General features: G+C 37.0%; 2 protein-coding genes across 11 annotated transcripts in view; one reads left to right on the forward strand and one right to left on the reverse strand.

Annotated features, from left to right (window-relative positions):
• The window catches only part of LOC104593395 (uncharacterized), a 59182-nt gene extending 50644 nt beyond the window's left edge, over window positions 1–8538 (forward strand). For 2 of the 3 annotated variants that reach the window (XM_010253199.3, XM_010253198.3), the window contains exon 5: window positions 8270–8538. In XM_010253199.3, the coding sequence (XP_010251501.1) occupies window positions 8270–8360 (91 nt within the window). In that variant the 3' untranslated portion in view covers window positions 8361–8538. Of the gene's footprint in view, window positions 1–906; window positions 8004–8269 lie in introns of those variants that run through there. The other variant, XM_088892348.1, reaches the window with a different exon arrangement.
• A 1616-nt stretch (window positions 8539–10154) lies between these two features.
• Window positions 10155–14016, reverse strand: part of LOC104593394 (putative cyclic nucleotide-gated ion channel 5) — a 97881-nt gene continuing 94019 nt past the window's right edge. For all 8 annotated transcript variants that reach the window (XM_088891998.1, XM_010253194.3, XM_088892000.1 and 5 more), the window contains one exon: window positions 10155–11059. In XM_088891998.1, the coding sequence (XP_088748124.1) occupies window positions 10367–11059 (693 nt within the window). In that variant the 3' untranslated portion in view covers window positions 10155–10366. The remainder of the gene's footprint in view (window positions 11060–14016) is intronic.

The raw sequence follows: 14016 nt of genomic DNA on the forward strand, positions 1-14016 counted from the left end.
AGCATTGTGGATAAAAACCTTGGACAGTTTTCAAGTTTTCTCTGTAACTGACATCCAAAGGGCATGGAAAGAGATAGCACAGTCCTCTAGGGGCTAGGAAACTATAAGAGTCAAGTGGAAACCACCAGAGGTAACCAAAGTAAAACTGAATTTTGATGGAAACTCTATGGGAAACCCGAGAGTGGCAGGAATTGGGGGAGCAATCAGAAATGAAGAATGCAAGATATTGGCTCAATATTCAGGGCCAATTGGTAATACAAACTCAACAAAGGCTGAGTTATTGGCATTATTATAAGGTCTCCGATTGGCAAAGCAATTGGGGGACTCAAAAGTTGTAATCTCTTGGGCAAAATGCAATAGACATGTCCCATGGACCCTCAAGCATATCTTCAGAGAAGTGGAGAAATTAGCAAATGATATAAATGCTGATTTTAGGTGGATCAGGAGGAGTGCAAATGGGTTAGCAGATACTTTAGCCAAACAAGGGGCTGCAAGGAAGCAACTATATTGGGCCTCATTATAACTTGGGTTGTAATCCTTGGGGATGACTATTGGGTCATCATTTTGTAATTAACTCCACATTTTAATTAATGAATCAATCTTTTTGCTGATAAAAAAAATGAGAGCAAAGTTGATCAATGTTAAAAAGATGTATTTCAATATCGGGATATGTGTTTGTACCTATCACAACCAAAAATCATTTGGCAAGAGTACAAAATTATCTTTACAAAACTAAACCAACTTTGTATTTTCATGAACCAGACATATTTGCATTTGTACTGATCATTTTTGTATTTGCACTCTTCCCAAACAGAGCCTAAACTTCTCATAAACCTTTTGTCTATTAGTTGCATCATTAAATCCTTAAATTGTTGTGCGACTTTCTTTGATTTTTGTGTGTTATAGGATTTGACTTTGGGGAGAACAATTGGTAAAGGACATTTAGTTGGCAGCCTGTACATATTAGGAGATGAAGCTGTTTTGAAGGCAAATAAATCTACTAGTCTCATGAATCAATCTGTTAGTCCTTGTAATAAAACTCGGATATTATTATGGCATTGTTGTTTGAGTCATTTCTCATTTTCTTTGTTAAAGGTGTTGTTTCCTGAGTTGTTTAAGTCTATTTCTCTGTATTCTCTTCAGTGCCTTACATGTCAAACAAACAAAATTGTAGAACAACTTTTTTACCAAGTAATAAAAGAGTGGGTTTTCCTTTCCATGTTGTCTATTCTGATGTTGAGGGCCCCACATTTGTACTTGCTGAGGGCGGATATAGATATTTTATCAGTCTCATTGATGATTATTCACAATATACATGGATTTACTTGCTTGAGTTGCAAGATGAGGTTCCAAAGATAATACAAGACTTCCATAGAATAATTCTCATGCCATTTCATGTAGATACCCAAATTTTCTACTCTGACAATGCTTGAGAATATTTTAGAGGAGATGTGAATCACTTTTTTGTTGAGAATGGGGCAATACATCAAACCTCCTATCCTAGAACACCTCCACAGAAATGCGTTGCCAAAGAAAAAATAGGCATCTTTTAGAGGTTACTCAAGGAATAATGTTACATATGAGTGTTCTTAGGAGACTTTGGGTAGATGCTGTACTCACTATTGCATATTTGATCAACCAAATGTTAATACACATTCTCCAGTTTAAGCCCCCCCCAAGACACACATATCAGCTTCTGTTTCCTCAATCCTTGTTGTTTTCTATTCCTATTGGGACTTTTGGATGCTGTTGCTTTGTTCATTACTTATCTTTGTCTTGTGGTAAGCTTGATCTTCCTATACCATGCATTTTCCTTGGATATCCTACTACTCAGAAAGGATAAGTGTTATGATCCTGCTTCTCAGGTAATTTATATATCCATGGATCATAGTTTTCATGGTGCCAAGGTGAGGCTAGGTAGGCGACAGGGGAGCACCTTGTTGCCTAGGCGCTGGATTTTTTTAAGTGAAAAACATATATCCTAGGGTAGTTCCCTAGGTTCCATAACCATATTTCCTTAATAATTATCCATAATTTTCATAAGAAAAGTATAAACTTCATGTTAAAGTATAGAAAATCAACATGTTTGTAAGAAAAAGAAGAAAGCAAAGAAAATTCAAAAAATATGGGGTCTGAACCCCTATTTTCTTATAGGAAAAGAAAAAAAAGAAATACAACATTTAGCAATGTTTGCATTGTTTAAACCCTAACAAATAAGAAAATAATAAAAAGAAATTAGTATATAAACACACAAAATGAATATTATACTTTAATAATGTCTATTTTATAATTATATAATCTCAAAAAACTAAGAATATAAAAATATTTTATAACACAATGTACAAAACTGCTTGGCAATTAGGCGAGGAAAACCTCCAAGGGCCCCTTGTCACCTAAGCATCACCTTGACAACTATGCCATGCGTGTGTCTAACTTCAAGCCTCATCCCATTTTTTTCTACCTTAGGGGGAAAATAATAAACTTGAGGAGATAGAGGCAAACTAAACTCTCAATAGTCTTTCCTCAATCCTCATCTCAGCTGTTTAATCCTTCTATTTGTTGTGATTCTATTCCTAGTGTGCTGGTCCTATATCAAACAATGATCATGTGAGAAAGTGACAATATGGCCATGTTCAACAAGTTGACCAACAAATATTAAATTGGTAGTAAGCTTAGGAACAAATAAAATTTGAGGCATTTGAAAGGGGAAGAATGAGAGGTAGACAAGAATAGATCATTACATCCCCTAATATCAATTTTCTCGTTATTGGTTGTAACTATATGCTTACTAGAAGGGAGGGGGTAAGAAGACTGACAACTGGTCCCCATCATATGATTGGAAGCACTAGATCTATGATCTAGAGATGACTAGGGGATGCACAATAATAGGTACACTCACCAGACAAGCCAAAAGCAGAAATGAATTGTTGAGGACACTCACCGGATCTTCTCTTCAGTCATAACATTAGTAGTATCACTCTTGATCTAAGCAATGGAAGATGATGCATTATCTAATCCCTCAACAATAGTCTAGTAGGCCCTGCGCTGATTTTTCTTTCCTCTAGACTGGTTTCCCTTAGGTGGCCTAGTAGGACATTCGGTAATAATATGTCCATGCTTGCAATAAGTGTAGGTGTTCTTTCTACAGTGAGATATCACATGCCCAAACTCCTTACATTCATAACATTGTACTTTGGATAAGTCCTTCGATTTGGACTCATCTGTTGCTATTTGCTAAAAAACATAGTCTCCACACCATCAATCTTAGCATTCATTTCCAACTGAGTGATCATTCTAGTTTCTTCCCGAAGCAACTCACGAAGGATAGTATCAAGGGTCGGTATAGTGTCCCTACATAGAATATTTGATCTTATTACTTCATATTTAGGATGGGGATGCATAAGAAAGTGCATTACTTTTCTCCTGTCAAAAGTACTCCTTTAGTGCGAACAAGTTCATACTCTGTCCAAATATTAACAAACCCAGTAGTGGTGCCATCAAACTTAATGGGAAAGTACATCATCTCTTTCAGAAGCCATTGAGAGCAATAGAGTGAAGAGGACAATCACAGGAAGGCTGAAAATAAGTGAGAGTCCTTTGACAATCCAAAAAGGTAAAGTTCTCAGAGAAATCAAACAAGAGAAGGGATCATAACCCTAGAAAAATAGATCTAATCTTCACCAAAAAATAGGGGCTGAAAGAGCAGCCTAGGATGACACAAGATCTTGGATCTTATCCCAAACTGATCAGCCACTTGAGAGAAACCAAAAGAATATTGACCTAAATGGTGTCCTGGTCCAGAAAAATCAGATCTTGTTGATAGAAACAGTCCAAGAAGATATACTATACCAGTGCAATTAAGCAAAAAAGAGAGACCTGATCGATGCTTAACAGAAAAGAAAGAGGGTTGAAATCAATAGCAAGAGAATTGAACCTACTCTGATACCATGTTAGTGTAGTTCGAACTAGAGAAGATGAACAGATTTGAGGTGTGTCTGATGGGTTGACCACACCAAGAAAATAATATTTATATTATTGTGAAGTAAAAGGACAATTCTTTCCCTAAAATACAAGAAGTATGATACAAAATAAAAGAATGAAAGAATATGTACAACAAGAAGTAAAATTACAACTTTAACCCTCACTGTCCCTGTCTCTACATGTTCATCACCCTTAGCTTTTGAATTCCCAAACCACCAACAATTTTAGGAATAAAAATCTTGTCACATTCTACCAGATGGAATTTTATGTTGCTCCCTCCACCCCTTACAAAAGATCTTCGTTTGTAACTTTTTCTAGCCTTTTAGTCATTTTTTGCAGGTAAGGGTAATATAGATAGAAAATATGTGGGAAGTTTCGTTTCCTCCCTTAGGTAATTTCCCTTCCACAATGATAATCTTCTTTCCAAGTGCTCAACCACTATATCTCACAATGAACTTGAAGTTCCCTAGGCTCCTAATGGAAACTGACATGTTTGACACTCAACTGACATATTTCTAAGGGAGGAAATGTAACTTTCCACATATTTTCTACAGTGCTTTCTCAACTGACATGTTTGACACAAAAAAAAAAGTATAGATGTTCAAATAAATCTAGGAATAACTACTTTAAAGACTCAAAAGACAAATGACCAAGTCAACTATGCCACAAATTGACTTGTTTTTTATTACATTGACTCATGGATCAACTTCAAAATAGAGGTCTCAACTATCTTTGGACCAACTTTATTCTCCAACATGTAAAGGTCATCAACCATGTTCCCTCTACAAATTGTCCTCCCCGAGTCAAATCCTGAAAGACACAAGAAGTACGAAAGAATGTTAAACAACAATTCGTTATAATACTACTGATAGAAAAAGGTGAATGAGTAACTTAGGAGCATTTAGAACGTGTAAAAGGTCAAGGCCATGGGGGAAGGATACAATTCCTTGGACTGCAATGGTGGAGAAAGAACCATCTATAAGTCTACTTTATCCCTTCCTGAGAGAAGACTATATGAGGTAACGGAGTTGGACTTACCAATCTTGTGATTGGATGCCCCCAAGTCAGTAATCCAAGGGAACTCGGGTCTCAGGGGTAATAGAGGACAACGAAGGATAGAGGGATTTTTTTTTTTCTTTTCAATACATTGTAACATTAGAATCTTTTCTCTTATTCTTTTGTACACTATATACACTTTTTGTACATTGGGGACAGAATGGCCCTTTCATCATTTAATGTAAATACTTTTCTCTGGGTGTTGACTGTCACTTTTTGACACACCCAACACTTACTGTTTTCTCCTTCTCTCTGTCTCTAGATCTGACTCTGACATTGCAATGGTGGAGAAAGAACCATCTACAATTCTAATTTATCCCTTCATGAGAGAAGACTATATGAGGTAAAAAAGTTGGACTTACCAATCTTGTGATTGGATGCCCCTAAGTCAATAAACCAAGGAACTCGGGTCTCAGGGATAATACACATGGAAGGCAGAGGCAATATTACTTGATGTAGATGCAAAAGAGGTAGAAGGAGGAGAAGATACTCCCTCCAACTACCACAAGGCTCTATCACATTGCTCCAACTGCTTTCTCAGATAACTAATGATATCCTCCTCAGCGTTAGAATTTGTAGGGTGCTCTTGAGAGGAACAAGTAGAACCACCACCACCTTGAGACTCTTGGGTAGCCACACTACCTGCATTGAACTTCTAAGGGGCTTGGTTCTTTCCAGGTTTCTTTGTCTTCCCAACAAGGTTCCGGCATGTTTCTCTAGTATGCCTAGGACACTTATAATGACCATAAAAAGGCTTGTCCTTTTTGGTCTCGCTCAATCTTTTTGCTCCCATCACTCTTCTTATAGCCACTATTACCACCCTTGGCTGCCAAGGCAATCTACTCCCCCTCAAGAGGATTCATAGAACTTTGTTTGCTTTCTTCAGACTGAGCAGGGGCATATACTTCTTGGATTGAGGGTAGCGCCTTACTTCCTAATATCTGCACTCGAATAGGTTCATATATAAGGTTGAGACCAGCCAAGAAAGCAAAAGTTCTATTTTGTAATATTTGCTTCTTGTAAGCCTTTGCATCCTTGTCAGTTCTCTTCCATTCAATAGTCTTGGTCCATCACTTTTCACATGGAAATGAGAATCGAGTAATATGGAGATAAGCTCTTCTATCCCTGCTTGCAAGTAGAAGATTGTGCAAGTAACTGATATACTCTAGCATAATGTCTCTGCTCAGCATATTTAGCTTTCACTTTCTCCTAGATTTCACGAGCAGTCTCTGCCAATATAAAATTCTTTCTCAGCTGGGGTTGCATAGAGGAAAGCAGCCAAGTCATGATCATGCTATTCTCCTAGTCCCACTCCAAGTAGTTTAAGCCATCAAGGGGTATGATGGAAATAGGAAAGCCAGCATTATCCATACTGCTATTAGGTGTGAAGGATGGGAAAGTACCCCCAGAAGCTGCTGCCAAGTACCACGAGCCCTGGAAACTAATGCAGCTCAATACAAATAGCCCCCTAGCCCCCACAGGCCTTAAAAAGGAAATTCCAGAACTGAAATACAGCCCCAACAGTTCAGCCAATTACTAAAACAATGTTTGTAACACCAACCAGCCCTTATTACACTCTATGTTGCAGAAAACATACCGAGAAACCTTCTAAAGGACTTCAAGTATACACCTCTTTACCCAAATCTTATCATACAATCCACAAAAGGAAAGAGTAGCCAGACAGCCCCCTTATACCACCATTATAAACCAAGGAGAGAAGAAGAAAGGGAGAAAAAAGAGTTTCAGATTAGATCGAGACTCTCCTCTGATCACCAACCAAAAAAGGAATGTCCAGTTGAGGGAAGAAGGAAAAACCTTGATCACTTACAGTCCCTGCTTTGGTACCATATAATCCAGCACAACAATTAAAGAAAGACAAGAGGAGAGGAAGATAGAAGGATAGGAGAAACAGTTTATTATTTATATTAGGGTGATCTGACAGAATATAACAAAAATAAAACAACTAGAGTACCCCCTATTGCTATTAGTACATGTTACAACTTATGTATTTTACAATTTTAATTAAATTAAGCAAGACATAAGTTTTAAGAAATTGACATTGAACTCCAAAAGTTGATAAAAACGTGATATTAGCATTCTTTATTGGATAATGTACCCATATCTGTGTATAGGATTTTAGGAAATTGATGGTCATATTCCTGTTTCTTATATTTGTTTCCGTGTCAATATTTGTGTTTGGGTATCATAACTCAGAAGTCATTGTACAAATGGAAAGACATCTTATGATCCAAGTTATGAATAGATGAGCTCTTTCTTTCCATCATTCCAATGATACCCTGTGTGTTTTTGCACCTTTCATTTATAAGAACTTGTTTGAACTTGAGATTACTCGTTATTAAAATCCACATTTTGCTTCCTTGTATTGGTCTAATTCCTACTTCCAGTGCAGTATACATCTAGAGCTTCCATTTCCATAAGCATTGGTACCTGTTTCACTTGGGTTGAGGCAAAGCTTCAATGAGATTGGTAGCCATAGGTACAAATACACTAGTAGTAGTAGAGATGAACTCCTTGTGAGAAAATAGTGTACTCTTAAGAGATTGTAGCATGGGCAGCAGTGTTGCATGGACATGGACAAGGGTGTTGGAATCTGGTGCATATCCAAGAGCCTTGACTCAGCAAGATGAGAAAGCATAGACTCGTGGACACATCTATGGAAAGTGTTTTTGAATTCTAACATCATAAGCCTGCAAAAAATGTTGCCTTTGTTACAAGTAACATTTGATATGAATAATGGTGTTCATCTTGTACATTAGTTGTCATTTATGTCAGATAAGTTAGGAGATAAAAAGGGATTGTTACATAGGAATGTCCTCAAGAATTCATGGTCTGAGGCATGTCGGACATTGACACATCCATTTGGCCAGTTCATGCAACATTGATGAGCAGTCATGTATGAATTAACTAACTTTTCATTTAAAAATAGCTCCTGCTCCTCCAAACAAGGATCTGAATTACATTGGGTAGATATTTTACCAGAAAATCTGCTGGCACCACCTTCTCCTTTGGGAGATCGAAGGTTGTATTTGCCTCTTGAACCTTAGTGGATTTTCTTTTTATTTTTTTTTCTTTTCATTATTAATATGTTTCTAGTTTATCCATTTTTTGATATTGCACAAACATGCACAAGAAAATGTTACTGATGATTATATTATGACATTTACAAAAGAACAATGTTACTAATTGTTCCCTTTTCCCTCTTCCAATACAGTTTTTTGTTCTCTGCCGGACTTCTCTATGAGATCAACAAGCTCTCGGGGATGATGCTTTTGAAAAATGAGGTTAAAACAAGAAGGCATTAAGTAGAATACTAATGTATTAGGTTTAAAATGTCAGCCTTTACTGCTTGTGAACTTTTTAAAGATCTCAAATTCAAAGACTATCGAGAATTAAATACTGCCCGATTTTCCTTCTACTGTATAATTTTGTTTTATCATACTGCTATAAATTTCATAAGTAGAAAGAATTGTTTTAGCTGAAGCGTGGTATCTCTTTTGATGAATAAATTCTAAGAGTACAGGAATTTGTTTTTTAATGAAAATATAGGGCATGTTTGGCTCCATTGTCTTTTGAACTTGAAATACTGCCACATCAGTACCAGTTAGGCATTTCGATGCCAATGGCTAGCTTCTTGCTAAGAGAGTCTTTTAGTATTCAAAACATTAAAAAAAATCAGAATGCTTGGGCATTTCTAGCAATGAACAATCCTACTTGGCATGAGGGTGGTGATGACATGTAAATGATCTGGTGCATTGCATTGCAGGGCTGCAAGTCATGTTGTCCAACTTGAATAATTTGAACCATATCGAGTTGGATTAGGCTTCAGACCCGTTGAAAATTTAACAAATTTCCAATCCAAACCCGACCCAAGTTGCACTCCTACATGGCACCGGATGCCACACAACACCCATGACTCAATTAAAGGATTGAATTAAAAAATAGGGATATTTTAATCCAAAAAGGTTTCACAAGCTCATTCATACCTTTAATGGTAAGGATATATAGATACTGTCTTTCTCAATTTGTAATATTTAGCCAGCTCAACCTAATTTGTAAGATCTTATCTCCAAGTGGTGGTTATTGATGCTGACATTTTATTGTTTATTTATTCTTCTCACCATACACATTTACATGTGTAGTTGTTACTAATACCCTACATTCAGGGACTTGGGATCTCCTCCCAACAAAAACTATCCCAACATGATTTGCATCCACACATCGCACCGTAAGACTGGGATCCCCCATGTATGAGATGTGTGGACACAGCATGTTGAATGTGTTGGAACTTTTTTTTTGTTGGGTGGAAATCTATGCAAACACAATCTGGAATGTGTTAGGACATTTTTTTGTTGCGAGACTGGGACATAATTCTATCTCATCCTATTCCTATCTTGCGCCCCAATGTCTTGCGACTCATTCTCATTTCGCACCTCACTTTCTCACTCTGATTTGCATGCTTATAATGTTTTGCATCACTACCTCCTTACATTAGCTCCTTGCTCAACATTTAACAGTAACGCCTGATGTTGAGCATCATTTAATTGTTAATTGCAATTAATAACTATAAGGTAAAACTGCAATTTTATACTCTTTTCTTCTTTTTCATAGTGTGCATTGTTTTATGGAGAGAGGTGATTACAATTACCAAACTTCAGAGGAGGTTTGATCAACAGTTATATCATTTTAGGAAAACAATTATGCTTCTACCAAAAAATTAGCCCCCATTTATTTCAAATTCATAAGGAACTAAATAGTTTCTACGTAAGCGTATATCAAAACAAGGCAACTTTATTACTCTTGAAAATAGACCCCATAAAGGGTCTTTATTTAGGGGACGTTGGACATAGCCCCCAAGCTTTCCCAGTTTTTGATCGTTCTGAAAATTAGCACCATATAAGTTAACTTGAATTGTCAAGAATCACAGAATTAACCCCAAGGCCCCTAAGGTTTTATTTAAATTAGCCCTCTTATTATTGCCTTTTCTTTTGTTGATTGTGATTTGTTGGGGAATGGAAATATATTTAAATAATTAACATTTTTTCTGCCTTTTTTTTGGTTGGGGGGAAGGGGGTCTGGAATCTTTGCACACACGAAGGTTGCAGGAAGTTAGGAACATCCGTCCCTCTTGGTTACAGCATAGCATGTAGGTTGACCAGAACCACAAGCTCCACATATACAAGTTGCCAATATCATCTAGGCCATATTAATCAAATCTAATTGAAACTTGACCAGGTTTACTGTTTACATATTAAGCCCCATGAAAGGACAGGTGAAACATTGTCAACTGTCTTCATCGTTTCACAACAGTTCAATCTGCGTCATCAGCACTGAAGTCAGGTTCCGGAGGCTTCTGCAGCTTCACTAATTCTCTGGTACCCTTTGAATTTCGAAGTCTATGGACCCCTCGCATAGCGTTAGCTGCAAAACGGGATGCAAAAATTGTCGCACCAAGACTGGTTGAACCCACAGCAGTAGCACTCTCACTACCCGCCCCATCTGACTCTTCATCTTTACGTCGAAGCTCTGCAAGTTTTCTCTTGGTATAACGACGCCATGCTGCTTGTATAAAGCAGGCAGCCCATGTCCTCCATTGCTGTGAGTAGAAACGGAAAGTGTGCTGAACTTGTCTGCTGTGAAGGCGTCTAAACTGACTAGCAACAAATTTCAACTCTTCTGCTATCAAGGCAAAAGCCTCCACCTCTGTCAAAGCCTTGACTGTACGGGTAGAGGATGGGAGGTTAGAACCAGACTTGGGATCCAATGCCCAGGTTAAGAGCTCCTCTCCACAGAAATCTCCCTCCTTCAGTAGACTACGGTTAAAAAACCCACTCCTCCCACCATCGGTAGTCACACTCTCCAGGCGACCGCGTATGATAAAGAGCATCTCATCCACTGGATCACCTTCCCGGACGATGTAAGTTCTCTCAGTGTACAAACTTGGTTTCAGCCGCTCACAAATGGCATCTAGCAATCGCTCATCCATTTTCTCAAACAAGGGTACCTGACAACCAGCAAACACAATGAATGCGAGATAATGACAAATAAAGTACTTGGATTAATGGTCCAGCCGTCCAGGTAATATATGGTGTATAATATATGTAGAAAAAATGCTATAATTTGTATAAATACAAAATCATTAAATAACGGGCACTTAAATCATATGTTATAATGTGTATTATATGGTGTATAACATAATAGTTGACCATTTTGTTCTGTCTAATGTCATATCCATTATTAAATTGTGGGCACTTAAAACATTTTAACTACTACAACCCAACTCCTCTTGGGTCTACCCCTTCTAGCCCCTTCAACTAGCAACAGATCAATCCTTATTAGAAGTACTGTTGGTATGGTCTTTGCACATGACAAACCAAACCATCTTAGTCTACTTTCTCACATTTTATTACCTATTGAGTTACTCTTAGGTTCTTTCAAATGGCTTCATTTATGACCTTATCCTTTCTAGTTTTTCCACTCATCCATCTCAGCATACACATTTCTACCACTCATATTTTGGACATGTTTTTTCTTGACTGCACGACATTTTGCTCCATACAATATAACTGGCCTTACAACTGTTTTATGAAAATTTCCTTCAATCTAAGTGGTATTCATCTATCACACAAGACTCCAGATGCACCCTTCCAATTTACCTGTCCCATACTCATTCTATGGGCAACATCCTCCTCAATCTCTCCCTTGTTATGAATTACTTAACCAAGTTATCGGAAAATGTCACATTGTGCTATCTCTTGATCTCCATTCTCCAATCCTAAGTGTATCCTCATTTGCACTCCTATTATTATTAAAATCACATATCATATATTCCGTTTTAGCCCCACATATTTTAAAACCATTTGTTTCTAGGGTAAACTTAAAAAATGTTTTTTTATCAATAAACTTAGAAACTGTTTTAGTCCATTTGCATTTAATTCTTCATTAGTTTCATCAATTAAAACAATGTCATCAACAAACAGCAAGCACCATGGGACCTCCTCCTAAATATGTTTAGTCAATTCATCTACGATCAATGCAAATAAATAAGGGCTAAGTGCTGAATCTATGGAGATCATTCTTCTCTCTGAACTTATCTATCAATCGTCTCAAAGAAAAATATTTTCTATTGTTGATCTCCTTGCTATAAGCCTAAATTGGTTCTCTGATATGCTTGTTTCGTGATATAACCTTTGCTCAATTACTTTTATTGATCAGCAAAAGAGATATTTTATTATAATTGCTTATAGATTAAGATTAGTACAAGCAGATGAAGGACTGTCATCCCATAAAATCAATAACAAAATTACATAGAAACCCAAAACATTACTCAATTATTCTCTCCCAAAGTTTCATAATATGATTTATGAGCAAGGTTCAAAGTATCGATACATATCGGCCGATACGTTCGTGCCAGTGGCTTCCCGATACGCCCCTACAGGGGGTGTATCGGGGTTCTGACTGGTTCGGGGGGTGAAGGAGCCTTAAACCGGCCCCCCTGAACTGGTTTTGAAAAAAATAAAAAAAAGGCAAAAAACAACTACTGATATCGCCTGATACGCCGGTAGGCGTATTGGGTGTATTGATATTTTGAACCTTGCTTATGAGGGCTGTTCATGTGTCAGTTTGGTTCAGTTTCACTTAACATTGCCAACCAAAACAAAATTATCGGGTTGATTTAGAGGTCAACTGAAACTAATCATTCCAAAGTAAAACCAGCTTTAAATTTTTAATTATTGACATAGGTTTTGTCAGTTTGAATTAAACAGAACTGAAGTCAGTTGTTGCAGCTTTTAATGCTCTATCTTGGGAATACAAAAATTGACTTTAGCATTTTCACCTACTCCCGTTGAAATCAATCTTGATTCTTTAACCTTGTCTTATTTACCTTAACATTCCATGTGGCAAATAGATACTTAATAAGGGAAGGGGACTCCAAATCTCCAAGACATTGATTAAGGAAAGAACCTTGATTCTTGAGCCCTGTTTCTTCAACAGTAAAGAGTCAGCTTATCTTATGGTGGAGCACAGTGCAAAGTTTGTCTTTAGAATTTTTCATTTCTGATTTCAGTCCTTTTTAATATTATAAGTTTATGGATTTCAACTTTTTGCACGTCAGAAAAATGGGTACAGCAGGCTGGCATCTGACACAAGTCAAATAACAAAAGGCAAAACATAGAATGGTAAGAGTCTTTGAGATAGTTTGTAACAGGGGTTTTCTGCCACTAATATACAGGTCGATCGGGTTGGTTTCATTTCGATTTTCAAAGTCATAACCCACAACCAAACCAAATAATCAGGTTTTAACATTTTCCTAACAGAAACCAACTTCTTTTAAAAACAGACTGTCTCGGGTTGAATTGGTCCGGTTTGGTCGGTTTAATTGGTATGCAAAATTTTGTTAACAGCCCTAGTTTAATTCCCTGGTAGTTTTTACAACTTTATATATCACCTTTGTTCTTAACTATGGGCACCATACTACTCTTTCTCCATTCATTTTTTCTTTTATTATCTTATTAAATAGCCTAGTTAGCCATAATAAGCTTCCCTCTCCCATACTTTTTTGCACCTCCATTGGAATACCATCTTGTCTTAACACTTTTCTCTTCTTCATCTTATTAGCATCTCTTTTACTTCAGCAATTCTATTCTTTTCCTTGATTTCCTCATCTTTTTTCCAAGTTCAATCCCCTTTGTGTAAATATAAAATATCATATAATATATTTTACTTGTGATTTTATAATATTTATATATAACTTGTCGTATAGTATAAAATAAAACAAATATATGCATGTATATAAAGTTTATATATGTAGTATACTAGTATATAAATATATAGTAGGCCAAGCCTGGCCCTGAAATTTGTGGAACAGGTCAGGCCAGGCTAGAAATGATCACCCCCCTCCCCCCAGAGAGAGAGAGAGAGAGAGAGAGAGAGAGAGAGAGAGAGAGAGAGAGAACATGA

The sequence above is a fragment of the Nelumbo nucifera genome, chromosome 7, assembly GCF_055504915.1.
Source record: "Nelumbo nucifera cultivar China Antique chromosome 7, China Antique-T2T, whole genome shotgun sequence".
NCBI lineage: Eukaryota > Viridiplantae > Streptophyta > Magnoliopsida > Proteales > Nelumbonaceae > Nelumbo > Nelumbo nucifera.